The sequence below is a fragment of the Zonotrichia leucophrys genome, chromosome 17 (genome assembly GCF_028769735.1).
Source record: "Zonotrichia leucophrys gambelii isolate GWCS_2022_RI chromosome 17, RI_Zleu_2.0, whole genome shotgun sequence".
NCBI classification, from domain to species: domain Eukaryota; kingdom Metazoa; phylum Chordata; class Aves; order Passeriformes; family Passerellidae; genus Zonotrichia; species Zonotrichia leucophrys.
In genome coordinates this window covers 5,738,826-5,765,548 of record NC_088186.1, presented here as the reverse complement: position 1 = coordinate 5,765,548, position 26,723 = coordinate 5,738,826, and the positions used below count along the sequence as shown (strand labels likewise).

General features: G+C 46.7%; 2 protein-coding genes across 4 annotated transcripts; one reads left to right on the top strand and one right to left on the bottom strand.

Moving 5' to 3' along the window:
* The first annotated feature begins 2,872 nt into the window (after window positions 1–2,872).
* CIZ1 (CDKN1A interacting zinc finger protein 1) lies at window positions 2,873–21,892 on the top strand. Of its 3 annotated transcripts, none has more exons than XM_064727365.1 (17): window positions 2,873–3,006; window positions 3,302–3,432; window positions 5,302–5,417; window positions 7,867–8,033; window positions 8,999–9,134; window positions 10,035–10,095; window positions 12,861–12,940; window positions 13,300–13,379; window positions 14,318–14,500; window positions 14,819–14,949; window positions 15,364–15,448; window positions 16,000–16,113; window positions 16,443–16,622; window positions 17,217–17,286; window positions 18,373–18,494; window positions 21,163–21,362; window positions 21,458–21,892. In XM_064727365.1, the coding sequence occupies exons 2-17, from the start codon at window positions 3,329–3,331 to the stop codon at window positions 21,492–21,494; spliced, it is 1,866 nt and encodes a 621-aa protein (XP_064583435.1). In that variant the 5' UTR covers window positions 2,873–3,006; window positions 3,302–3,328; the 3' UTR covers window positions 21,495–21,892. The 3 variants fall into 3 exon arrangements, with proteins under 3 accessions (XP_064583435.1, XP_064583434.1, XP_064583433.1); XM_064727364.1 differs by having other exon boundaries at window positions 21,163–21,373; XM_064727363.1 differs by having other exon boundaries at window positions 21,163–21,892.
* On the bottom strand, window positions 21,832–26,441 carry BBLN (bublin coiled coil protein). The gene is made up of 2 exons (XM_064727367.1): window positions 26,301–26,441; window positions 21,832–23,364 (listed from the first exon to the last, which is right to left on the bottom strand). Exons 1-2 carry the CDS (start codon window positions 26,386–26,388, stop codon window positions 23,171–23,173), a joined length of 282 nt encoding a protein of 93 aa, XP_064583437.1. The 5' UTR covers window positions 26,389–26,441; the 3' UTR covers window positions 21,832–23,170.
* Window positions 26,442–26,723: the final 282 nt, after the last annotated feature.

Genomic DNA, 26,723 nt, shown 5'->3' with positions numbered 1-26,723 from the left:
CATCAAGAAATATCAAGAATAGGTTTCTAGAACTATATTACAAAGAACAAGGGAAAACATCCTTTAATTCACAGATCATTTTGGTTTGAAATGTTGTGTGCATCCAGTCATCCTCCAGATAAAACAGACCTGGAAAACAGTGTAATTCCAGTAACTAATGTCAGCTGTTAAGAGCATGTCTGGTGAAACTGGACCCATTCTTTCAATAGATAGGCCCCCAAACCAGGAGAAGAAAGTGCTTCAAGCTCCATATGCTTTTTCTCTGAGAAGTTTGTGAGGCTTGAACACATTATGGTGAGAACTAGTTATATCCTGGTGAAATGGATGAGTAATCACACCATCCTTGCAGATTGCAGAGGAAATTGTGGGCACCGCAGTATGTTGGTGCTGTCATAGGCACTGAGAAAACTTGGGTTTTCAAAAGTGATGTGGCTTCACCAAGGGTTGCATACCAAGTCTTTTTCAAAGCCAAAATTAAAACATAAAACTGCACAGTGCAGTCATATGCTGGAAATTAGAAATCTCTGGTTATCTGCATGCCTGATCCAGTCCCTGGAAAAAATTCATATAGCCCAGCAAAAACTTGGATGTATAATACAATCCAGCTCCTGAATAAAAAGCATTCATATGCTCTGTCCTCTTATCTGCCAACAGATTTCATAACCCTGATCTAATCAAACAGAGCTGTAGAGCAGGTTGCCTTATAGTCATGATCCAACAACTCCACTGGCTACAGTCTCTGCATTGCAGGAGGCTTTCTGGGTCATTCTCTTACCTTGAACTTCTACATCTTACTCTGTTTTATTCACTCCCATTGCCAATGAGGCACTCCCAAGGCTAGGGGATACGTGGGTTGGTTTTGAGTGATAATGCTGTGGTCTGCATTGTGGCTCTTATTAAGGTTCTGTGTATTCTCCCATTAAGAGCTTTATTTGCCACTGCACACTGAGTAGTGAGTTGCTTAATTATTGAAAGGGAGATGTTCTTTGCAGGAAAAAACAGCTGTCAGTGGATGGGAGGTCAAGGTCTGTGTTCCAATGACCACTAGGCACTGACAGCACCTTTCAGCTGTCAGCCTGACACACTGTTTTGCTGCTTGTAGTGAAGGAAAGGATCTTAACCCAATTTTCTGCAGTTCCCTTATATCTCTGTATGACTTTCAAACTAAATGGTTTGATTACCTGAATCTGGAGCTTTCTCTTCTGCATCCAATTAAACCCTCTCTGGTAGGTGTGATGTTCACATTTGGACATAAAGGCATGTCTGAAATCAGTTTGGGTTGTAGGTTGATGGAGCAGCACATCTTTCTTTGCTTCCTATAGCCATAGTCCTGTCTTGTGTTGTGCAGGCACAGGACTAAATCCATGTCCAGATTTGTGTTCAAGGCAGTAGACCTATGGACTATTTATAAATTCAAAAATGTTGTTTATTTAATGATTTGTGTGTAGGGCCTCAGAGAGAAAAGCCCAGTCTATGAGGGGAGCCTGTAGACTATGTCAGAACATAAAATCTGACAGTGAAGAAACTTAGTTACTTGTATGTTTCATTAGTGAGCGGTTTGCAAATTTCCAAAGGGAACATACAAAGAATACTTACAAGAGCCTTAGTTGTAGATTTAAGAACAGAGGACATCAATTTCACGTTTATATTTATCTATATAACCTGAATTCTGGCTTTCCCAGGCCTGGCTGATTTCTGTACTGGGATTGTAGGATTAACCCTCATCCCCTCTGCTGCAAACCAGCCAGGCCAGTGGCTGCTCTAGCAGCACCATTACAGGAGTAGAGGATGAACTATGCAAAATTATTTTTAAAAGACTCCATGCATGTTTTTTGTTCTGTGTGTGTGTTCCCTAGGATGACATTAAAGTTTTCATGCTTAACAGGAAAGCATTTTCTCTGTGTGCAGACAGCCTTAAAGGGCTCTGGACATGAACAGAGCCCATCATTGATTAATATGGATAGTCATCTCCAAACTGATGATTGTAAAATCAGGATGGTATAAAAAGAACCAAAGGAAAAATCAACATATGCTGCTGCATTTAAAATTATTAATTATAACTGTATATCACCAGTAACTGTCTGTGTTCAGCCTACAATGCTTTCAGGTAAAAATCAATTCCAAGAACTTTATGAATCAAGTAGTCTTTACTGGCATGAATAAAAAGACTATAAAGTAAATTATTTCAGGGTGGATTCTCTGGAATAGCAAGGATCAGAAATGCATCTCGATCCTTCTGAGGTTTAGCATAAGAAGAAATGATAGTCACAGTATATTTTTATAGAGAGCCTGTGTGTACTGAAAGCGCTTAAAATTAATTTTGCTATGGAAAACAAGCTGTGCACGAAAGGTTTTGCTGCAAACCCACCCCCTGCCAAAAAAAAACCAAACCAAGCAAACAAACAAACCAAAAAAAAAAAAAAAAAAAGGGGACGGACCTGCTAGAGAAGTCATCTCAGTCTACAGTATAAAGCAATATTACAAAAGTCCCTGTTTGTTTTTTTCCAGGTTTTCATAATAGGCTTGCCAAGATGTGACCACAGCAAATGGCCAGAGGCTGCTTTGGGTTTTTTCCATCTTCTCGGTGAGATGGTTACCAAAGATTCCCCTGGACTATTTAAAAAAAAAAAACCAAAAACAACAAAGAGCAGAAAGCCCACGCTGTTGGATGCCATCTGCTGCTCCTGTGCAGCAGTTTATTCCATTCCCTGCCCAGCCCTGGGCAGATGGTGTCCATTCCCTCCCAGCCCTCTCGAGGGACAGGGAACCTCAATGCCGCCTCTGCGCGGGGAATGAGGGATGCAGGTGCTGCGGGCTGGGGCGACCTGAGAGGAGGCTCCGGGGGTGATCCCCAGCCCCGCGGGGGCGGCCTTGTCCCGCAGCCCTGCCCAAGGAGCTGCCTCCCGCCTGGGCTGGGCCGGGCAGCGGGGCCGGGCAGGTGCTTGTTGTCCCCGGCGGGAAGATGGAGGCGGCGGGCGGGGAGCGGTGATCGCCGCGGGCTGCGCCGTGAGTGTCGGCGGGGCGAGGAGGCGAAGGGACGGGAAGCGGCTGCGGGTCCCGGCGCGGCCCCGCCGCGGGCAGGGGAGGGTGGGAGCGGGTTTTGGGAGGTGGGGTTTGGAAACCTCTTCCACAGGCTGCCGCTTGCGATGACCCCGGGGGGAAGGAGGAGGCGGCAGGGGGGGATCGGCTCAGTGAATGAATGGGCGGCAGCGGCGGCGGCTCCTCTGCTCAATGGCTGCTGGGCTGATACGCGCCAGCCCCGCAGCCGGTGCCTCCCTCGCCCTCCCGTATTTTGTCTCAGGCTCGCCTCGCTCGGGGCTCCCCAGACATGTTCAACCAGCAGCAGTTCCAGCAGCAGCTGCTGCAGCTCCAGCACCTCCTCCAGCAGCAGCAGCAGCACCATCACCACCCTCCGGCGCAGCAGGGAGGCCGGTAAGCGCCGCTACGCGAGGCCGGGGATCCGGGGCCTGTCCCGGGGGATCGCTCTCCTCCGCCTCCCCGCGCTCCGTCCGTGCTCGCCGCGGCGGGGCCGGTGCGGCGCTGCCCTCCCCTGGCGGGGAAGGCAACAAAGGGAGGCGGGCGGGAGTTGGGGGGCGCGGGCCGCGATCGGGGCCGAGCCCGGTGGCACCGAGGGGGCCGGGGGTGTGGGAGGGAGGGCGGCGGCCCCTGTGGGGTCTTGCCGTGTCCGCTCAGCGCTCCGGGGGTCCCTGTCCGCCCTCCGGGGCTGGCGTCCCCGAGAGCCCGGGGGTGACCCGGGCAGTCCGTGTGGGAGCGCTGGGTGGGTGGGTGCTCCGAGCCCCTCAGGGCGGGCAGGGCAGCCGGGGCTCGGGGAAAACGCCTTCTCCTGCAGAAACGCAGCACTCAGCAGAGCCACCCTCAGCAGACACGAGCACTTTATTGTTTTATTGTTGAACTTAAAGTGTTTATTTATTTGCTTTCTCTGGCTGGGTCTGCTGCTGTGGGTGCGATGATTGAACTTATTTCTGCAATGGCACCAGCTCTAAGGCTGAGCACGGTGGGGCAGGGACGGGATGGAGAAAATTGTGTTTTGTTTGTGAAAGGAGAAAGAACATTTGCCAGAAAATAACCACGGTTTTCCTAAAAAATGCAAGATGTGAAACAACTTAAATAGGAGCATTTGTCCCCGATGAACTGAGATCTGTAGAACCAGCACAAATTCTCTGAAATAATGCATTCATTTGCAGTTACTGTTATCTTTAAAGACTTATTCTTTGCAAATTCAAAGCAATGGGATTTGAATTTAGGAAGAAATTTAATTTGTTATTTAAGGAATTATTGTATTACTTTATCCTTATAAGGCATTTGTCTCTGAGGTAAGCGTGGGAAATTTTCTGTTTTACTCGAAATATGAACCTGCAAATCTTTTTACCATTTTTATATATTTTATGCTATAAAAAAAAGCTGCACTTAAAATGCCAGTAAGGGGCTGACTGCTAGATAGCACGCTGCATCTTACACCTTTAAAAGTAAGATTTTTGCAGTATAAATATCTCTGCTCAGAGACTGGAACAATCTAGAGCAGCAAATGTGAAGATGAGCTGCTGTGAATTCTGTTAAAGGGGTTGGGTTTTTTTGTCAGGGTGGATATTTCGATCCTGTTTGTACCTCTCTTCAGTTCTGTCAGATTCAGCTGTGTCAGCAGCGTGCATAGAGGTGGGCCTGACCTTGCAATCGCCTCAAGAAGTGCCTGCCAGTTTCCTCAGACTTTTCTCTCACGTCTGCTCCACCCTCCTTAGAACTGGAGAGTTCTTCCCCGCTGCTTCTTCCTCCTCGTGTTTTAAATATGAAGGCCGTGCTTTATTTTTCCATCTGGTTCTTGCAGTTAGGGGGCACCATTGACAGTTCTGACCTGTCTGGCTCCGTGTGGGAGGTGTTGATTTTGGGAAAACGAGCTCTAAGCTACTGCAAAAACTCCCTGTTTTTTAGAACTTTTTTGTTGTCGTGTTAAATGTAGCTGCTGATCTAGATCACTCATTTCTCCTGACGGGTGCTGCATAATTCTGTAGAACCGCAGTCAGCTCCTGGGCTTTTTTTGTGCTGCTTGGGAGGCTCTATGTGGGCTTGGTGCTAAGGAGTTGTCTCTGACCTCAAATTCTTTGATAGACAATCTGTCAGCTTTGGAAATTCCAGGAGAGTGGAGGAAAGAGGATACAGTGCCAGCGCATGGTGTCTTTTCATGCATGTATATCAGCCTTTCAGCCATTTGCCCCTCTGTTTTATGCCTGGAATGGAAGGGTACAGTTTTTATTGGGTTTTCATGATTGATGCCTTCTTTTCCAGGGGTTTGCCGCCGCCGCAGCAGCAACAGATGCTGAGCTTACGGGCAACAAATCAGCCATCGCTGCTCAGTGCCAATCCTATGCTTCAGCGGGCCTTACTCATGCAGCAGATGCAAGGTACTGTCGTTATGGGAAACGCTTACTTACTGGAGTTATTTAATCATCCTCTTGGACTGAAACCATACCATGGCTATTTCCTGCTGAACCAGTGCAGTTCTTGTGCTTGGCAGTTCTGTTTGTTGTCTTCTTTTTTTTTTTTTCCTTCCATCTTCTCTTTAAATTAGTCCCTAGTCCTCAGAACAGAGGCTCTTCAGTTGTTGAAAATCACGTGTGCCCAGCTGTTCACAACTGGGAATAGCACTAGGAGGTATCAGGTTAGATACTGAATACATTCCTTCCCTTTTAGGCATGATGGAGCAAGTATTTTTTCATCAATATATTTAGATAATATACTGAGATTTTGATTGTTTGTCTTTCTTGGTTACAAGGTTAAGGCCATTTATTTAATTATCTGTTATGTACACACTAGCCTTGTTTGCAGTAGATTATTTTCTTTGTCCAGAGTTAGTGCAGTACAAACAAACACAGTATATTAAGGTAGAAGATGGTTTGGGTGTCAATTGTATTGTGAAATTTTGATTCCCTGAAATGACTGTAATTTCTATGGTGGGCAATATCTCTGTCTTTCCATTATTATGTTTCCACAAGTGGATTTTCCTTTTCTTTTTGTGTTTTCAAAACAAATTATGAAGCTGCTTTAATAATAGAATTGCTAATGTAAAGATAATAGGAATAAAGATATGTTTTTATTTTTTGTTCATGTCTTAACCTGACAGTTCTTTTCAACACAGAAAATCAGTACCTGAGATAGTTTTCAAGTGCCTAGTCTAGATTAATGCCTGCAATTTCTACCTTGCCTGTGAATCATGTCCAGATGTGAAGACAAAAGATTTATTCTGCATGTCGTTAACTCTCCTTTTGTTCTCCCTTGCCCATTTAATGAGAGGGCTCTCTAGTGACTCCAGTGGCTCTCCACAGACCTCTCTCAGGTTGAAGGGAAAGTGACAGTGAGAAAGGACCAGCCGTGCTCTGATGATTGGTGTACATATATCAGGAAAAATTGTGACTCCAGCCTTCAGTCAGTCATGCTCCTTCTAGATGTGTTTGCAGCTGACGTTTTTCCCTGAATCTTTTATTGAGGAGTTGTATTTAAATAGTGTGCCAAGGCCTTGGGGCTAATTAGATAGAGCAGGATAAGATATGTTAATGAGCACTTTACATGCACTTTATCTTAGTGTTGCTCCTCTTCACCTCTCCATGGAGTTGTGACTTCTCTTAGTCACCTACCTCAGGTAGCCACAGGTAACATGGAATATGATTGCCAGTGTCCATGTGGCCCTTTTTAGGGACATGAATTTTTTGGCCATTCAGGTTTGGGTTACATGTAAGAATATCTGATGCTGTGCCATTTCTGTCCCTGGGAAGCATCAGCATAAATAATTCATTGGCTGTGTGTGGCTTCAGCAGTGGGAATAGGAAAAGATAAATACTTCAAATTGAAACAGATGTGTGGTTCTTTAATGTTGTCAAACCAAGAGCAGAAGATGATTTCTTCTGTTAGATTTAATTTTTTTTTAATATAGTTATGCCCTTTTACAGTAAGGGATTATATATGGGAAGTAATAATAGATTAGATTGGTTTTCAAGACAAACATAGGGAGTACTTCCTATTGTGTTGCAGGCTTTTAGGAGTGTAGCTTGGTTTTTCAGGTGTTGGGTGCCTGTTTCCAAACTTTGCTGCCCTGTTTTGACAGCTGCTAAAAGGCTGGAGTGTGCACTAATTCGAGTGAGGGAGAAAAAATGGCAATTTAAGTCCAGGTTCCCTGAATGATGGATGGTTTCTGAGGGTACAGCTGAGGCATCTGGGCTTCTCCATTCCCTCACACCTGAAATGGGAGTGACAAGGACTGTCTTCAGAAGAAATTTTTGACACTTGGTTAATAGTCTGTGGATGCTGAACTGTTCAGAAAGCAGAGCATTATAATTGGAAATGGCAGAGTCTCAAGTGTCAGAGTTGAGGTTGACATGTTGAGCTTGCATGACAACCAGGTGGCAGAGAGGACTGTGGGATTTTTTTTTTAAAGTTTGGTGTTGTTTTAAATGAAATGCTTTTACTGGCTTGTTTTAAAGAGCTTCAAGTTATGGTGTGGGCAGTCAGCTGCACAAATGTGGGGTGAATTTTCCTTTTTTACAGAGAATTTTTGTAAAACAAGACCTTGTTTGTTGCAAACACGAGTGCTAATGTGCTCAGATCAAATAATTGCTCTAATGATCTTTGCCTGGAGTGGCAATTATAATTAAATAGCCTGATCCATAGTAATGGTTGCTATCACATCAAATCATTCTGTGTGCTGAGGAGGGCAGAGCACAGAGCACCTCTGCAGTGCCCAGTAAAGGACAGGGTCTTGTGTAGAGGAGCCCTTCCCCACCTGCTGCTTGTTCAGGTGGAAGATTTTCTCTCCTTTGCACAGCACAGGGTGGTGAAACGCTGTGTTTGCATTTATAGGAAACCTGCGTGGATTTAACATGACGGCGCCAGCACTGCAGCAGTTCTTCCCTCAGGCTACAAGACATTCCCTCCTGGGGCCGCCGCCTGTCGGGGTCTCCTTAAAGCCGGCTCGGCTGGGCTTCCCCAGCCTCCCATTCCAGCGGCAGAACCGGACCTTCCGCAAGGTGGGGCTGTGCTCTCCAGCCGCTGGGGAGCTTTGTGCTCCCGTTACACTTGCAGTTGTTGAGTGCACAGTAGGCGGAGTACAAAAGGGAAGGGAGAGAGCCTTACAAAGAAAATAATGTTTTGTGCCATGCTGCTGACACAGAAATGCAGAAATCATTCCATCCCGAAGGCTTTTGTGGTCCATATTTACATTTACAGTGCAAAGGTTTCTTGTCATTACTTGCCCAAGAGAGAGAATTCTCCATGATAGAACTGTTTAAACCTGGGGTATAAAAGAAGCCTTTAGAGGTATCAGCTTAAAAGTAATTACAACAGAAGAAATCCTGGCTAAGTGCTTTGCTGTTTATTATTCCCAGGCAAATTGCTCCTACTATGGACACTCTGCCTCTTTGGGCTGTTTCCCACTTTTCAAGATCAGACTCATATTTTTCCTTGTGGATTTTGTAAAATCTACAGTTCTTGTTTTGTGAAAACCTTTCTCACTTTCCATAATTAAGACCTCTTTTGTATCCTGGAAATGGTTCTTGGGTTGACTGCTACTTGCCTCCTCTTAGATTAGCTTTGGCATATTTCATCCCATTCTGTCAAAAAGATGTGGTGGATAAGGTAAACTCGCAGTCTTGGACTCTATAGTCAAAAGAAGGGGAATTATTTTGGACAATCCTTTTCCCTGCCCAAGCACCTCTTGCCAGAGTTCCTCTAGCATGATCCTACCCTCTGCAAGCAGCTGGATTTCCTACAGCTGCTGCTTAAAGCTCTGGGGACATGTCCTGGCTGCCTGTGGAACTGAAATACCTCGCTCTCTTTGGCCATGTAAGCTTGCCTTAGGTGAGGCAGTCCATTGTGAGCCATCTATTTCTTTCCATTATCACTGGAATTCTGTTCCTGCCCCACAGTAAAACTGGTGCTTTAGGCAGTGTGTGTTAAGGACTAGGAGAAGGCAGTGACTCTCTGCCCATTGCAGGACTTCCAGAGGGTTCCTGACAGGAAGCGGGAACTGGATCCTGGTTCTTCATCTCAGACACAAGGTGATGACAAAATGGAAATTGCAGAGGGAATGCAAGCAGGGTCAGAGCAGAACAATTCCTCACCATCCACAGGTAAGGGGGAGCCTGTAGTGAAACAACTGCTTGCAAATATGATAAACATCTCTTGACTAGTCGTGCAGCAAAAACTGGAGATGATTTTAGGCTTAATCAGCTATGTTTCTCTCTAATTGTAAATACTTAAACTGCTTGTGATAGCCTTGCTATGTGCTTCATGTACCACTTCTACCTGATTTTTTTTTTATGAGCCTCCTCGATTTCTCTTGCATGGATGCCTCTCAGAAGTCCCTTATGACACTGAGCTCTGTTTAAGATGGGGAGGGGAAGAAAACCAGTCTGAAATTAAAGCTTTCACATTGCCTTACCCATGCTGAAGTCAACATCTCATGCAGCCAAACACATCAAGCAGAACCAGTAACAATCAGCTAAGAAAAAGATGAGTTGAAAGTCCTGGTGCCCCACTTGTCAAAACAGAAACTGCTGGCACTGAGTATCTTGATGTCAGATACAATACAGATGTGGGAATGTCATTTCTGACTGAGGAGTGCACGATTTAAAACTGCAGGCTTTGATGAGGTTGTGACCAGGGAATATGCAGCAGTGAAAACTGTCTTATTAACTGGTTGCTGTCAGTAGATGTGCCACCTTGGCTTATATTAATGTTCCCATGATCATGGCTCTTGTCACTTAGGTACAGGACTGAGACCCATTTAGTAGATACAAACACATATTTCTTTTTATGATCAACACCTCATACAGTGACATTGCAATAAAGCTCAAATATTTGAGGTCATTATCTAACCTTGTCATAGCAGCTCATAAATTCAGAATAAGCAAGTATTTAGTACTGTTTGCTCTAACAGAGCCTCATTGGCATTTGCTATTCAGATATGGAACACGCCCAAGGTGGCATGATCTGTTTTGCTAAGGAAGTCTCCTTCTGTGTTCCTGCAGAGCCAAGAACTCCAGCAGAGTCTGTGTTGAACACTGAGCCTGCAGCAAAAAGACTGAAGAGGTATTTATTGAATGGGGTATTGATATAGTTACTGAGTTTAGAATTGTCTAATTTTATTTTCTGATCATTAGGGCTGTATACTCTATTGGCCTGTTGTCTAGCATGTAAGAGGTATTTCAGATGCTTGTGAACAGCTTGCTTCAGAAAATCTTGTGGTGCTTGCTGAGATACTGGGTGTTGTGGGGTCTCTGCTAGGGAGAGAATGAAAAATGAGAGAGGCACCTCCTCTGGATGTGCAACAAAGCTGAGTTTGTTCGTGTATTCTTCTGCTAGGATCCCTATAAGAAGCATAGAGGTTCTTTTCTATTCTGGTGTATTTCTCTTCAGTTTCTTCCCTAAATGTCAAAAAAGAAATGAGCAGAAAGGGTAAGAAAGCCTTGGAATATATTAGGTTACAGTAGGTGTACAGGAGGGTAGTTTATTTTGAGAAATGATAAAGGAAAGGGAATCAATAGTATCCAAGCCTGTATCCATGAGCGTTGAGTTCTGCATCCTTTCTGCAAAGGTTGCCTTGTGTCTGTTGGGTAAAAATAGACAAAGGCAATCCTATTATCCCCCAGGGATGCGGCCTTGGCAGCCCCATCCCGGCCTCCGAGGGCGCGGCAGGGACAGGCAGGGCTGCATTGCCATCTAGTGGGAAGGCACTCGCGGAGTTCCGCTGCCATCTGCACCGGGCTGCTCCTCTCCCAGAGCTGCCGCCCTTGGCTGGTGTGGAGGGAGAAGAGGAAGGAGTGAATACAGATTTCTGTAGGCACTGACTTGAGAATTCTCCAGCATATGTTAACGACGATGAGTCAGGACTCCTGGGCCCTCTTACCTTCCCTGACAGGCGTTCGCCGCCTGCTTTTGGACAAGTTTCCTCACCTCGCTGTTTCCCATCTGTAGGTTACAGATTAATGCATAGCTTTAGGGGGAATATTCCAGGATTACATTATCAAGGTAATATCCAAACATCAAAGTAAAACATTAAAGAGTGGTAAATATTGTGTGCTCAGGGACCGTCGTGAGTTATGGACTCTGATTAGCAAGAAAGTGAATAAATTCAATTAAAGCTAGGTCGAATACATTTGAGTGCATGCTTTGTTAATCTGTTTGCCAAAGCTAATTTAATTTTAATTACATTAATATTTAGCAGGGTATTAATCAAAGTCCTGTTACATGCACTGAAAACAAGAATCAAGTCTGAGGAATGACAGCTCTCACTGCAGCAAGCCAGCTATTAGGAAAATTCTTTCCTAAGCTGCAGTTAGGGACTGCTAGATTTGATGCATATATTATGGCTGGTATTTACCTAGAATAGATTATTCCTTAGCTTTTTTTTTTTTTTTTAAGTGTTTCTAGTATCTTCCAATGAACAGATGAAGGATCTGTGAAAAAAAAAATTTCCCTGTTCTCATACTGCCCTTCACAAATGAGAAGGGCATTCCCCCCATCTATGTCATAAAATTATGTTTCATGCTTCATTGTTCCATTTCCCTTTAGCCAGAAATACCAGCCTCCTTCTACATTTCAGGTTTTTCCCACTTCTGCCTTTGCTCCTATGTACCATCTGTACACCTGGAACAACATCCTCATTCCAGTGCAGAAAGCACTCATGATCTTCAAATCCTCCTTGAACACCCACTTCTAGCATGGCATGACAAGTATCTGTAGAATACCATTTTCTCTTTAAATCATGCTCGTGGTGGCTTTTGCTCCCTTAGATCGCTCCTTAGGTTTGCAGTTCAGGCTGCAAACCCTCGCCCTGAGTGCTGGCACCATCTGTGTGTGGTACCGTCAGCGTTGAGCCTGCTGGCAGCACCTGACAAATAATGTTAATGCCAGTCACTCTTGTTTAATTCGTGTTTGCAGTGCCCAAACCCTGCTGCATATTTATAGCTGTGTAACCCAGTTCCCTTATCACTTATCAATCTGATGAATTATGCGGTGTGCGTGCGGCTAACGGGACGCGCTACCTGCGCTATCCTCTGTCCTGCTGGTGCAGAAGGTGCTGCTCCCTCTTGGCACAAGGACACCAGCAGGTGGGAATTTGAGCCGCCCTCAGAGCAGACAGTCAAGTCATGGTGGAAAGTTAGTCCTGACAGAAAAATGGGGGATGTAGAAAGAGACTGCAGAGAACACTGTGTGCCCTCTGGAAGTCAGACATTTATTCTCAATAGTCCCCTCAGGAACGCTTTTCTTCTTAGGAGATCACTAAAAGCAAGGCCCTTTTGATTTGCATTTTGTGGAGTTTCACTTCCCCCACAAGCAGAGCTGTAGGGACTCTGAAATGAAACACGACTGGTATGAATAGAACAGGCAGCTGTGGTGAAATCCCTGTAAAGGCACCATGGAGAACTCCTTCAGTGCTAATAGGTCTCTTCTCTCGTGTACAGAGCAGCCAGGAGCACTGTCCAGGTGTTGCAATTTCCCTACAGGTCACCAGTCATGACAGGAGAGAGCTCTCAGAGCTCTTACTGAGAATATTTCTTGTATGAACTTAATTCCCTTCAGGCTTCTTGCAGGAGAGGGCAGCTAACCAAAAAATCAGTTGTAGCTTTCTTGTCCAGATTATTGCTGTTTCTGAATCCGTTCTAGAACACCCACTCTACATTATTTTATTTATTTCTGCCAAATTCTTGCCTGAAATACCACTTCCAGTAGCTTATGGATTTGTGTTTAGTGGAGAGTGTGGTAGGTTAGACCCCAGCCTGTGCCTTGGTGTGCCTTTTGAAACTCGTGTCTGTAACATGGCAATTAAGGTAATTTTCTTGATATCCTTGAAGTGGGACTGGCGAGTCTGCGTTAGAGGATGCCACAGACAGCAAGAAAGCAGGAGTCTCATGCACCCATGTCCAAGCTGATGGTGAGTTGCTGAACCCTGTGATTTGAACTCTTAGGGCTGTCCTTGGTGGAACAACACCTGTAGGTCCCATGGATCTACAGAAATGTTCTTCCCCCAGTTGTACAGGATGGGGAAAACAGGAAAAAATCTAGGAACCAAATACAAACGATGTCCCCTAATATCTGTTACCTGCCAAAGGCAAATGATTGGATGTTTCTGTCTTAATTATTAAGGATAAGGAGAAAGGTTTGTGAACTGGCTTATGGCCAACAGTGCTGTGAGGAAAGCTCCCTGACTTCACTCACCTGCTGCTCTGTTTTTCCTGTCATTGCTGTTTTGATTTAAGACTGCTAAAAGGTAAAAGGACTCTCCCTTCTTAGGTACAGACAATGCAAAGGAGTACCCAGCTGAAGATCTCTCCAGAGAGAGGAAATTCTCAGAGGAACCGAAGGCTCCTGAGGTGAGCAGACACCGCTCCATGCAGGGGTGGTGCAGAACATACAACCTCCCCCTCCATCCTGGAGAAGCTCGTTGCCACTGGGAACCAGCTGGCACCCACGTCTGGAGCTCTGTCTCCTGCTGTAAGCTGTTGTCCCTGGCAATAAGGCATAATATGTCTGCAATTAGTGCACAGTCTGCTCTGACTTGCTGCTTTTGTACCTCTGCTGGCCCGTTCCTCACCTACTGCTGCCTATGGATGGGGCATTCATTAAGATTTTTGTATTCAGCTGGAAAGATGGAAAGGTGAATTGAAAGAGTTACTTAAACTCTGTGTGTGGAGGGCCATAGCTAAATACATCTTTCATATTGCTAAAGAGCAAGTGTAAAAAGATTCAGGTGGTGTTAAAAGATTCAACCTGAGAGTCTTTTGCATGAAATACGTGGCCCCCATGCTAGATGTTAAATCAGGACCTCAGGCTGTGTAAAGCTGTGAGCAGACAAAGATTTAACCTCAGGTGTGAATCAGACTTGACAGTCTTCCATAATTGGAGACATTTATTGATGTGATCAAATGTATCATCCTGCCCATGTCTGAGTTCCTGACTCCATCAGGTGTTGTGCTGAGTAGGCTTTAGTTTTGCTGTGGAGAAAAATGAGCTGATTGTGTCCCTTAGCAACAATTGTTTGTGGCTCCAGTCCCCAGAGACTGGATCATACAGTGGCTGCAGAGGCTGCAGAAGCAACCATCTGTGCTAATAGGGCTGGTGCTACGACACAGGGATTGCTGATTTAGCAGCTTGGGGAGGAGTGTGTATGAGAGTCCTGATCAGCCTCCTGTGGGCTCAAGCTTACGTGCCTTTTCCTAAAGGGTAAAGAGCTTGGGTGACATACAAAAAGCAGGTGTAATTTTTATTCTACTGAGGGATTGAACTTAATGTTGACTCCTTCTTTTGACAGGTGTTGAGCTCTGGAGGTTCACTGAAAGTGACTATTCAGCAGAGCAGTGAGAGCAGAGCTATCAGTACCACAGCTCTGAAACCAGGGCACTGGGCCTGCGACGTGGGCACAGCTGATCCCAACCCAGAATCCGTCCTTAAATTCTACTGTTACATCTGCAAGACCAATTGCTGCAGTCAGCAGGTAAAAATGCACAGGTCTGACAGGGTGGTCAAGAGATGGGAATTAGAGGGCTGATCTCTTGTTAGCAAGGGCTCATGTTTTAGGAGCAAGGAACATAAGAAATGATGACAAGTATGCAGATAAAATAAACCTCTCCTGAGAGCTGGCAGGCAAGCTGCTAGAGAGAGAATGTGGGCGGATCCACAGGCAGCCATGCTCTTAAGCTTTTATATTTCATTGTTAAACAGCAGTCAAAAGAAAGGAAAGCACAGCTCATACCTATTATTTTCTGTGTTTGGAATACATTTAAAAGGATTTTTCTCCTAACCTCTCTTTCAGAATTTCCAATCCCACATGGCTGGAATTCAGCACCAGCAGCGACTTGGGGAGATTCAGCACATGAGCAATGTTTGTTTTGTTTCACTACTGCCCATGGTGAAACAGCAGAAGGTGCTAGCAGGAAAAGATGGGTAAGTGTTGGTCTGCAGTAGAAAATTGGATCTGAGTGTGGCCCTACATGGGTTCTAAAATTTTTCACTGCATCAGGGTGCCTCTCAGTTTAAGGTAAAGTACAAACCCCCTCTGGTTTCAAGGGCCTTAATCTCCTTCAGGCAACTTTCTATCTTGCTGAAGGATACCAGAGCTGACTTTGACCTGTGTAGTTCTTAATACAGTAGATTAAGTAGGAGACCTGTTTTATCTGGTGCATTTCTGTCAGCACAAGCTAAAGCAACCTGTAAGTGGGTGAGAAGTAGAGAAGATAAATTCGAGCCTGTAAAGATAGGAATTGTGAAGAAAACAATGCCAGGGACTGATTGCTACCTGCAGTATTCCACGGAGAATGAAAAAGGTGTGACTTCCAGCTCTATCTGTTGTCACTTCAGAGAGACCCAGCAGCGGTGGTGTAACACCTGCCAGGTGCATTTCACAGGGGACCTCATCAAACATCGCAGGACCCAGGAACACAAGGTAACAGCCATAGCATGGACTTCATTCTGCACTGACCTTTTGTCTGGGGATTAAATGGAAGTGTGTAGCACCTCCTGCTCCCCAAGCAGCAAAGGAGAAGTGACTGAAGTGGAGGGGTGCATAGTAAGTTCTGCCAGTAACTCCCTCCACAAGGTCACTGCAGTGCTACCCCCTGCTTCTGGCATTGTTGGAGCTTCCAGTTGTCATGATGTGTCAGTGTGGTTGACTTTTATTAAGAAATATGGCTTAGCATACTCACCTAATGAATTGAATGGAGGAGTTGGTGGGCAGCCTCTTTAAGCTAAACTTCAGGCAGGCCAGCATATTTGTTGACTTTTAGGGAAGAAGGGACAGAACACCTATTTTAAGACACGCTTATTTTGCTCTGCATGTTTTTCATCTTTTTGGTGGATAAGAGTTAGGGAGCCCTTTCTCCTGAAAAAACTGTTTTTCTGTGTGGTCTCCCAGGATGCAGGGCTTTGTTTCAAGATTCATCTGCATTCCTCCAAAGCAGTGCCTTTTGTGAAATGAAATTGTCCCTCTTTCCTTAGCTGGCCAAACGCTCGCTTCGTCCTTTCTGCACCGTCTGCAGCCGCCACTTCAAGACCCCCCGCAAGTTTGTGGAGCATATGAAGTCCCCTGAGCACAAACAGAAAGCCAAAGAGGTAATACTGCCTGCATGGAGAGCTGTGCAGGTCTGGAGGCAGCCACACTGTAGAGCAGAATAACTTTCTGCTTTCCTGACTACTGGAGGGCTGAAAGGAAGATACGCACTTCTTCCAACCCTGTTTTAATTTTCATCTTTTGCTGAACTTCAGTTGTTAGTTGTTGTGTGAAAAAGGGAGGTGTTGGATGTGTCTAGAAGTAATAGAGCTTTATGCCCCTCTTTCAGTCCCTTCTGCTCATCACATACAATCTGTCCTGAGTCTGGGCTCTTCCTTGGTTAAATGGTGAGTGCAAAGTTGATCTGATCTTTCTTTTCTGTCCCTTACAGGTTAGGCTAGGAGAGAAGGAACTGGGGAGCCCAGAAGATTCAGAGGAGTTGATCACTGTGGATGCTGTTGGCTGTTTTGAAGATGATGATGAGGAAGAGGAGGAGGAGGAGGGAGGAGCTGGTGAGGAGGAAGACCATGATGTAGTGCTGATGGAGAATGAGGATTCTGCTGCCAAACAGGTATGCTATGCAACAGGAGAAGGAATGACCTATCTGAGAATCTGCTGTGGGATCCTGTGACTTAGGCTGGTTGAGCTCAGGCTTTCAAGAGTCTGCTCAGTCTTGCACAGCAGGAGGGTGGGACTGGAGGGCTCTTCGAGGGCACAGGGTGATGTGGAAGAGAATCAGGCACTGTGTGTGGGATACATTCAGGTGTTTCTGCTGGGCTGTACAGCTTCTGCTGTCTTCAGATATTAACCTTGTTGAGGAGCACAAAACAGTATTGACATAGTCTCTTTGAACAGCCCAGCAGTGGCTGGGTCTGATAGCAAATGTGTAGAGGTTTATCTTGACATTCCCAATAGAGAGCAGTTACCAAGAAGGAGGTACATGGCTAAGCTCCTTCAAGCTTGAAGTGCAAGGAGTGATTTTAGCCCTTGTAATGAAGTGGTCTGCTGACATTGGGGTTTGCATCTGCCCCTGATCAAAGGCTGTGTAACTCGGTCACTGGTATGTGAATCTTCTGTTTTGCTCCCATTTTTGCTTACCAGAAAAATGCAAGAGCCTGACAATTGCCATAGATACAGTAGGCACTAATGTTCTTTCGGTTTCCAGACTGGGCTGAAGGAAGTGTCTTTGGAGGATTACGAAGGAAGTGAGAAGTATTGTCCAGACACAGCCTATGGTAAGCAAGCAGAGTTAAGCACAAAGGGCCACAGAACCTTCTCTGGCCACATGCTGTATCTGTAGGAGAGGATGGTCTCTACCTACTGTTATAATAACTTGGGCCATGGTGCTCCAGCATCTGCATTGGACTGGTGCAGGTCACTGCTGCCTGGAGAAGAACCTCTCCTGAAAGCAGGATGTTTCTTTATTACTGTGTGATAAAACATGAGGATGTGATTGATGTTTGTCAGCTGCCTTTTGCTTTGAAGAAGGATGAGAGCCAGATACATTTCTAAGGTAGGACATGGAACAAGCAGGGCAGGAGTACTGAAGAAAGTAGGTAGCAAATGAGGGATGCTCTGGAAAGATGGAGTCGGAAAGCATATTGATTGGAATGCTTTCCAGCAGAAATGCAGCTTGCAGAGAGATACTGAGCATCACTGACAGTATCAAACTCTCTGCTAGGCCCAAACTGTGCATGTTTCCTCCGCTTCAGAACCCCCACGCTGTTCCGAGCAGTTCCTCAGCCGTGCTGCTGGCCTGGTGGGCAGTGGCTCCTCCAGATGGCCCTGTCTGGTCCCCACCCTGTGAGCGACTGACTTCAAACCCCTAAGGGCCACTGGTGTTTGAGGAGGGCAGCTCTGCAGAGGCTGTTTTGTGCCCAAGGAGAGCTCTGTTTACACGGATCTTCCATATCGCTGTAACCTTCCACTATCGTGTGGCAGATGGAATAATGATTCATGCTGTGAATGTTCTCTGCGTGTTCCTCTTGCGCGCCTGCTGTCTTCTGCTTGGTTTGATCCCATTACATTAGATCACATGTTCTCTGTAGTTTTCCATTGTATTCTTTTCTCCCTTTTTCCCCCCTTAACGCTCTGTGTAGTTTCTTTGCTCTGGCAGCCAGATTTCTCTCTGAATATCAACCACAGCCATTCCATGGTAAGACGAGATATTCAGCAAGTCATCTTGCAAATCCCTGATTAACAGAAGCAAAGCTTTCCACCTCTCCTCCTTTACTCCCATCCCCCTTCTCTTTTAACATGCTTTCATTATTTGAGTTCCATTCAATGTGATCTGTGATTTCCCTTCCCCTCCCGTTTCGCAGGCCTGGATTTTCTGGTCCCCGTCGCAGGTTACCTCTGCAGGCTGTGTCACAAATTCTACCATAGCGACTCCGCTGCCCGGCTCGCACACTGCAAGTCCCTGATGCATTTTGAGAACTTTCAGGTTAGACCCTTTGGCGATTGCATGGCCTGGCATTTGTTTCCCCCGTGCGTGTCTCTCCAGTGAATCCACCACGTTAGCTGTCTTGTCTCCAGCTCATTTCCATCATCCTTGGTGTCCATTATGCTGTAGCTTTCTCCTGGTGTGCTCTGTCTTTGTCTCCCTTGGCCCTTGTAGATCTAAAACCAGTTAAGTCCTGCTTCCCAGCTACTGCTGCTGTCATCTTTTTGCCTGTTTCTGGCTGGGAATCTTCCTCAGAGTGTCCGCTCTGTTTGCTGAACCTGTGGAGTCTGTCATTTAGCCTAGGCCTCTTCTCTGTTAGATTACAGGTTGGTCAAGGTGGGATTGAGCAGGAGAGAGAGGCTGTTCCTTGTAAAGAAAGCTGGTGCATACGCATCTCCAGGTGTGATACTGCAAGAACAGCTCCTTTAGCCAAAAGCGTGGGTGTGATTCATCCAGGAAGAGGCCTGGTAAAATCAGATACCTTAGAAATCTGAAAATTTAACATTACAGACTCTTTATGTGATAGAATCTACAAGCTGGTGAGAGTCCATTTGTCCCCAGGGTCAGCCTGCAAGAGGAAGTCTGTCTGTCTATCTGTCTGTCTCTCTCTGTCTGCTGCCCTTTCCTAGAAACTCCTTAGCACAAAGCTCTGCAAACCGATGCTGTTCCTTTGCTTTTCTGGCTCCACCTAAAGAAGCCATATTGCCCCTCGCTGCTTTTGTATCTAAAGCTTTTCCTACTGGGCTGGCCTGGAATCTGCCTCCGTTGTTCTGTCCTTGTTGACTTGCCAGGGGGTAAGGGGCCTGGATTAGTACTTTTAGAGGGTACACAGGACTTGCACTGTTTCTGCCCTATCCCATGACCACTGCCTGGGCCCTCCTGTATGGGAGAGCCCAATTCCCTGTCCTTGGCAAGGAGGGAGGCTCCCACATCGACTTGGTCCTCTGCCTGCACCCACAAAAACTGCTGTGCTTCCCTACCACCTTTTAAATAGTGTTTAAAAAAAAAACCCAAACACACATACATACACCCCTAACCCCCAAAACTTCATGATTTTCTTCTAGTCTTCAGCCAGAAGAAACTATTCCCAGTCAGCCATCACTGCCTTCAGGAAGGGGTGGAGTGCTTTAGAATTCTGCCAGCACTCAGAGCAGTGGATTTGGAATGGGAGGAGACCACAGCTGTTCCTTCATGGTTGCTCATCCTCTCCCACTCCTGCAGCTAGTCATCTCAGGAATGAAGGAATTGGACTTGCTGTTTTCCTGGCTTGTTTTAGATCAGCATAGAGTGAAACTGCAGCAGCAACCACTTATGTCACTCTTTTGGCCCACTTAGAGCTGAAATCAGATGCTCTTCAAATGCATGCCAGAGTGACCTGGGGAGTTCGTGAGAAGAGTCCAGACTTACATGTCTGCAGGCAGATAACTATTATTCTTGGCTGCCTGGGTGCCTTGGGGTTGTCACAGTCTGAGTTAAATCACTGCCAGTTGCTGGGGTGTTCTCAGCAGAGTAGCTCAGCAGAGGTTTTCAAAGCAGAGAATTGTGTGCTGTTGAGACAATTTACAGCATCACTCTGGACACCAGTTTGCATGCCTGGACCTGCTTAGGTTTGGGTACAGTATGGCTCAACTGATCCAATTCCAGTGTGATATGATATTGTTCATATCCCTCTGTGAGGACAGAGGAGGAACAAGCCTGCAGTGATAAACTGAATTACAATGTAAAGCTGCCTGTCAGATGTGCTGTAATTCCACACTGCAGACTGGTGAAAGGCATTGTGCTCGAAATTGTTTCCTTAAATTGTCAGGTGTAATGCTAGTGCCAGTTCAAAGAACCCTTTAGCAGGCAGCTGAAAGGGAGTTGATTATGAAGGGAACTGCTGTGGGAAAGAGTGAACTTCAGTTTGCTCCTTTAGGTCACATCTCTCTGGGCACTGAAGACTGGGTTCCTGCTATGTGTTAGCTAGCTACAGTGAGTTGTTTTCCTGAAATCCCGTCTAGAACATGCGTAGTAGCCATTTTAATCTCTTTACAGACCTCTACTGGTTCATCATGATAGTGAGTGCAAATGAGTCCTTTTATTGATGATATGCTTACCTTTACTCTGTGGAAAACCCCAGTGACTTGTAACAAGATATAATGGATATGATATCGTAGCCTTCCTGTCAACAGTTCCACTGACTGTGCAGATTGTATCAACAGAGTGAAGAAATACAAAGCTTTCAGCTTAAGCCTTGCTTTGGCTGATAAACATTAAATCACAGCAGTAGCTGAGGGCTGTGCAGAGCCTCACATGCCCAGGGTGTGTGTCCTGGCAGTAGCTGAAGCAGGAGCTGTCACTTGCACTGTTACATCTACAGAGTCCTGAGTCTGACATTAACAGTTGCCAGATCGTGATTTCTGTCTCGGGAACCACAGGTCTGCCATGCACTCGCTCAGCATTAAGTAATGCGAGAGGGACTTCAGTTTTTAATAAACTTTTCCTCACAGGAGCTGACCCTTCTCTGTTGAGAGCCTCAGCAGCCAGGCCAGGAGCTGCTGAGATCACTTTGTGCCCCTGCCACTCACCACTGTTTTTGTACAGGTGTTCCTGGACCAGCTGCTGCTTTGCTGCAGTGACAGGAGCTGAGCCGGGCTTCTCTCTCACGTTGGTTTGTTTGTATTTGCAGAGATACAAGGCAGCAAGGCATCGTGCCACAACTGCCTACCCCGAGGCTCCTTTGCATTCCCAGGGCTCCAGCTCCCAATTGCTGGATGATCCAAAACAGCCTCTTGCTACAACAGCACATACCAGCAAGAAGATGAATGATGATCATGGGATAGATAAGGAGGGCACAGAGCTGTCAGCCCTGCAAGAACAAACTTCAAGGTCTCTGGAGGGTAAGGGTGAGCTGGCCACCTCTAGGCCAGTGGGCAAGAGCCTGGCCAGTGTGACTGATGATGTGTGTGGTATCATGGTTGTAGAAGAAGAAAGTCTACAGGACAAGTCCACTGCCACTAGTGCCGACTGCCTGTTCTCTGAGGAGAGCCACACCGTAGGGGAGCCCCTGGGACGTGAGGAAGAAGCCAACACAGCCAGGCAGAGGGCAGGCACAGAGGACCACCAGGATCCAGGGAGTGGAGGAGGCTTAGGACAGAAGGAGGCAGCAGATGCAGGCCAGGAGGCAGCAGCAGAGCCTTCCTCCCTCGCCAAAGGTGAGACAGGCGGTCTCACCTCTGCTGGGTGCAGACGCTCTTCCAGGCGCAAACCCAGATAGAGTGGCCTTAAAGGAGAGCCCTTTACAATATGATATTTGCTGGAAATGTTTATTTTCTGAGTCTTTTAATAGAGCAAAACCTTCAACTTTACTGCTGTTTTTATTTTAAGAATAAATAAGCCTGGCTTTAGCGTGTCTAATACAGGATAGTGTTGCTTATTACTTGTACAGTTGGGATACAGCAGTTATGTGGAAAGACTGAGGCTTGGGATTGTTGAACCTGAAAGAAGATGGTAATGGGATTTCCATAGGGGACAAACGTCACGGAGTGATAGATGCAGATTTAAGAATTCTTTGTAGTTCCTCTCGTTTCCTTTCCAGAGAAAATGTTTATCTCTTGAGACTCTGCTGAATTCTGCTTCTCAGAACACTTTCCTTTCTAAGATACACACTGTTGGACAAGCAGTCTTGGACAAGTCCTAAGCTAGGCAAAAACATGCACCTTGGTCCTTTGTTAATACCACAAGGCTTAATCCAATCTGTTCTCATAGTGGAGACTCTCAGGAACAAAGTTTGTTTCAAACTGATTTTAATAAAACGGATTTCTTTTAAATAACCTCTTTTAACTTTCCAAAAAACTCCTTTAACACTACATAAGTAGAACAGTAAGACTTGCTTCACAAGTGCTGGCTCTAGGACATACTGACAGGATCACAAAGTACAGAGCAAACCTCTCGTGCCTTGTCAGAATGTGCAGGGAGGGCTCTGCTCTCTGTTGCTGATGCTGTGGTGGGGGCTCACCCTCACCAGGCTGCTCTGCCTCTCTCCACACCTTGGTCCTTAATGGCAGCTGAAGGAGTGAGGCAGCTTCCAGTTACAATGGTCAGAAGCATCACCCTGGTAGTTTGTCTTATCTGCTTGGAATGGAGTGGAAGTGTCCAGTGATCTGGAACCACATGCCAGTATTTCATACATCACAGTTAATGTGACTAAGGGAGAAGAAGCTGTAGCTTCAAGGCAGCAGCTACCCTAAGCCCTCCTCAGGGCTCAATCATCTTCTCCAGTGTCATTACACTTAGGGACAAGCCTGGAGTCAGGACAGCCCCTGCCAAAGGGGGTAAAGCCATAATACTCCTTGTTGGATTTAAGAAAAAGAGAGCAGGGATAATTTTTCCACTTTGTGAAGAGGGCCTGCCTGCAAACTACCTGCATGGGCTCAGGTTTCCTACAATCAGCTCTAACCAAGTGTGAGTGTCAGGCTCATGTTGGGGAGCAGAAAGAACCAGCTCTCCTACAGCCACCTTTGTGCTTCTGCACCTGTCTCACAGCTAAAGGAAAACAGAACATGGAGATGATGGCAGGATACAACACAGAAAGGAACAAGTAACAGAAACGAGGCACCTCTGCTATTCAAGTTTTACATTAAATTGGTGACCAGTAACTGTCCTTTAGCAACACCAGCTGTGTGTGTGGTCAGACTCTAGGCAGGAGGCTGGGATCCCTGCACATCAGCTCCTGTGTTCAGCTGCTTGCTCTGCTGCTGGAACTCCAGCCGGGTCTGGCGGTTGGACTCCAGCAGTTCCTTCAAGCAGATGTGGAGGTGATCGTTCTTCTCCTCCAGGTGATCCAAGCAGGAGTTGATCTGGTCCAGCATGGAGTTTATTGCTGCATATTCTAAAAGCAAGGGAAATGAGAGACTCAACAATGCAAGTACAAAGTCACTGCAGTCAGAGCAGGCAGCAAGAGCTCTGGCAAAACATGCCCACAGCATTCTGGCTGTGCCTTATTTGCCCCTGGCTGGGTGAACTAAAATGCAACTGAATCCTGCATGTGCTCTGTTCCCTGATCAAACTAGGCCAATGGGAAGCTGGAACACTGGTAACAAGATCTAAGGCAAGGTACCTGGGCAGTACAAACCCACTGTGGGCACATCTCAGATCTCACACACAAACAGCCAGCCACAGGCTGAGCGCTGACTGCAACAGTACCAGATAAATCCCAAAGACAAGTCAGCCTTTTCAGCTGCCTTTGGAATCCCCTTTCCTGATAGTACAGGCACTTTGTCAGCATGTTGTAGGGTTTGTTTTCTGTGAACTGGGTAAGGCTTCCAAGCTGGGATGTGCTTCACTCAGGCCCGGCTGGAGTCAGGCTGGCACAGCAGTGCAGCCATCCTGGCTGTGGCAGGAGCAGGGGATGAGCCCAAAGGTGCTGGTAGTGGCACCATCATTTCCACAGGAAGGTAAGTGTTGGGCACTGAGTTCAGCCACAGGATTTCCATGCTCTATTAAGGCTTTGGGTACTTCAGATTAAGCCTAGACTCACTGCAGACAATCCTGGCAGTTGGTTCACTAGGTAGTTTCTTATTCACAGCATTGTTTCAAGTGCAGCAGTGTGCCTCAGTACAATGGCATTTCACAGTGGTGTGTGTTAGCTCTGTTACCCAGCTGAAGAGTGCTGTGCTTCTGCAACTCTTGCTTTTGGATTGCTCCAAGCAATATTCACACAGTCCTGAAGAACAACAAAAACCCAAACTGAAAAAAGAGACAACATAAACTGCAGAGGTTATTCAGGACCCCTGGGGGGCTGCAGGGGACCCCAGATGGAGCCAGTGCCATGTTCCTTTCTGAAGGCACAGCTGGGAGGCAGAGGTGGAGCTGTGACCTGTGGGCTGATGTTTGTGAGGGACAGGGAACAGTGCCTGTGTGGGTGGGACAAGCCCAACCTCATGGGCTGGGGCTGGCTCCTCTCCACTCTGAGCCCAGCGTGACACTCACAGTGCCTGGAACGCTGGGCTGAGCTGAAGGATGTGGGGAGAGGAGGGAGGATGAGGATGTGCTCTGGGCACCCTAGGAAGGTCAGGCTGTGCTGAAATCCCCCAGACCAGCTCTGCCCTTCTCAGCTGCCCCTTTGCCAGGTCCAGGCACTGCCATTTCCAGCAGCTTTAAAAGAACTGTGAATATTTAAACATTGAAGTCATTTGCATTATTAATAGCTAAGAAGTTTCACTATAAAAAAAATAATTATCCTCCTTTTCTTATAACCTTATAACTTTGGAGCTGTTCAGAGTGTTGCAGCCTTTAATTCTTTGGAGAATTGTGTAATGTTGCATTTGAGCTCATTAATAAAAGTTTGGCCTTGTAGGTATACATAGAGGTGGCACTATGAACAATAGCACTGATGATGTTCTTGCATTTAAAAATCAATCCTACAAACACATGCTTTCCAAAAAGGTGGCAGGTACCAATATTTTTCAAACTATCAGCATTTTTCAAGGTATGTGAATTACAGCTTTTCAACTTGGTGCACCATATTCCAGTGAAATGGTGAGCAGATCCCAAGCAGACATGGTAACTACTTCTGGCAAGGGACATTCATCAGCTTGGCAAGAAGCTTGTAATCACAACAGAAGCTTAATTTTCTCCATGCCTAAAACTGAAATGAAGGGTATATAATTTCTTCAGCTTTGGGAAATAAAAAAAAATTACCCATTTAAAAATAAGTTGTAAAAACCTTTGATTGTTTTCCATTAGTTGCAATCTTGGTGGATTTTTGGGAAATATAACCGCATCCTTATTGGAAAACCACTGAGCAGGAGCATGGCAATTGCATTAACTCCTCTACATTCTTACAAGCATAGTTGACAAAAATCAGGTTTCCTACTTGAGGTGAAGGAAGAGATCCACAGCCTCAGCCCCACTAGACCAGGAAATAGCAGCAGCTCTTTAAGACCAGCACACAAAGCCCAGTTAATTACAAGCTGAACAACCCAATTATTTAGGATGTAGATCCAATTTAGTGACTTTCTCCATCACATCCAATGTGTCTCTTAGCTTTTCAAAAAATATGAAATACAAATCACTGTGATGATGCAAAGCAGTGAACACACTTTGAGATGTGATTGTCCTGTCACTGCAGCTAGATCCCAGATATAACTCCTAAAATCACCTGGGTGGGTCACATCTGGGAACAGAATGTTTTGGGAAACAGCAGAGCCCAGCTCCACCATTTTCAACAGAAGAGTAGCAGTGTGCTTACTCTGAAAGAATTCCAGTTTTATGTGACCTCTACGTCCACAATACTGCTCTGCTGTCGTCTCACTTTCTCCACGGGCTGGTTCTAACCGGACAGGGCAGTATCAGAACCAGCATACCCAAGGGCAAACCCAGGCACTGCGGAAATGCCCCGAAGTGGAAGTTGCCAAGCTGCATTAAATTCCCTTTTTCCATGCATGACTACTTCTCCAGAGCTGCCCACATGATCTGCCCTGTGGTTTCCGAACCTGAACATCCTCTTTCCTGACATCAGCACCCCGTACACCAGCAAAAGCACAAAATAATTTTTTCACAGAAGAAAAAATCCATCCCAGGGCAACACGTAGGAGCTGGGTGCCCCATGGCTGGGTGGGAATCAAACCCTGCAGTCTCCCAGCCCCACTGCCCTATAGCGGGTACATCGCTGGCACTGGGCACCGCTCCGGCAGAACATCTGGGCACACCTGAGCACATCTGGGCACACCTGCGCTCTGCCTCCCGCAGCCCAGGGGACCGGGCCAGGCCATCCTGCGCCACGGGTTCCCCTCCGAGATGGCGGACCCGCTCTCCCCCACGCACCTTCCTCCTCGAAGGTGTCCCCGCCCTCGTCGCCCTCGTCGCCGGCGCCGCCGCCCAACACGTGCGGGTCTCCGTTGGGCCCCGACATCCCGCCGCGCCCGCCCGCGCCTCGGCGCCGCCCGCACGGCGCGCCCGTGCACGCGCGGGGCTGGAGCCAATGGGAGGGCAGGGCGCCTTGCGCGTCACGCGGGCCGGCGCTGCGGTGATCTCCGTGGTTAGCGCCGAGGGCGCGGGGCGCAGGCGCGCGGGCGGGCGCGGCGAGCAGCGCCGGGCAGGGGCGGCCCCGGGAGTCAGCGCCGCCATCCCCGTTTCCCGGGGATTTTTTCCAAACGCATGCCCAGCGCTAGGCTGTGTCCTTGCCCTCCCCAAGTGTCCTCAGGTCCTCACAGACTTCCCCGCTTAGAGGCCGTCATCAGCACTAGG

Bases quoted from the DNA above. Each gene is read 5' to 3' on its own strand.
- CIZ1 (XM_064727363.1), top strand. From the start codon at position 3,329: ATGTTCAACCAGCAGCAGTTCCAGCAGCAGCTGCTGCAGCTCCAGCAC. The intron at 9,135-10,034 runs GTAAGGGGGAGC...GTGTTCCTGCAG, and splicing joins CAATTCCTCACCATCCACAG to AGCCAAGAACTCCAGCAGAG. The intron at 12,941-13,299 runs GTGAGTTGCTGA...CTCCCTTCTTAG, and splicing joins CACCCATGTCCAAGCTGATG to GTACAGACAATGCAAAGGAG.
- BBLN (XM_064727367.1), bottom strand. From the start codon at position 26,388: ATGTCGGGGCCCAACGGAGACCCGCACGTGTTGGGCGGCGGCGCCGGC. The intron at 23,365-26,300 runs GTGCGTGGGGGA...CCTTGCTTTTAG, and splicing joins GGACACCTTCGAGGAGGAAG to AATATGCAGCAATAAACTCC.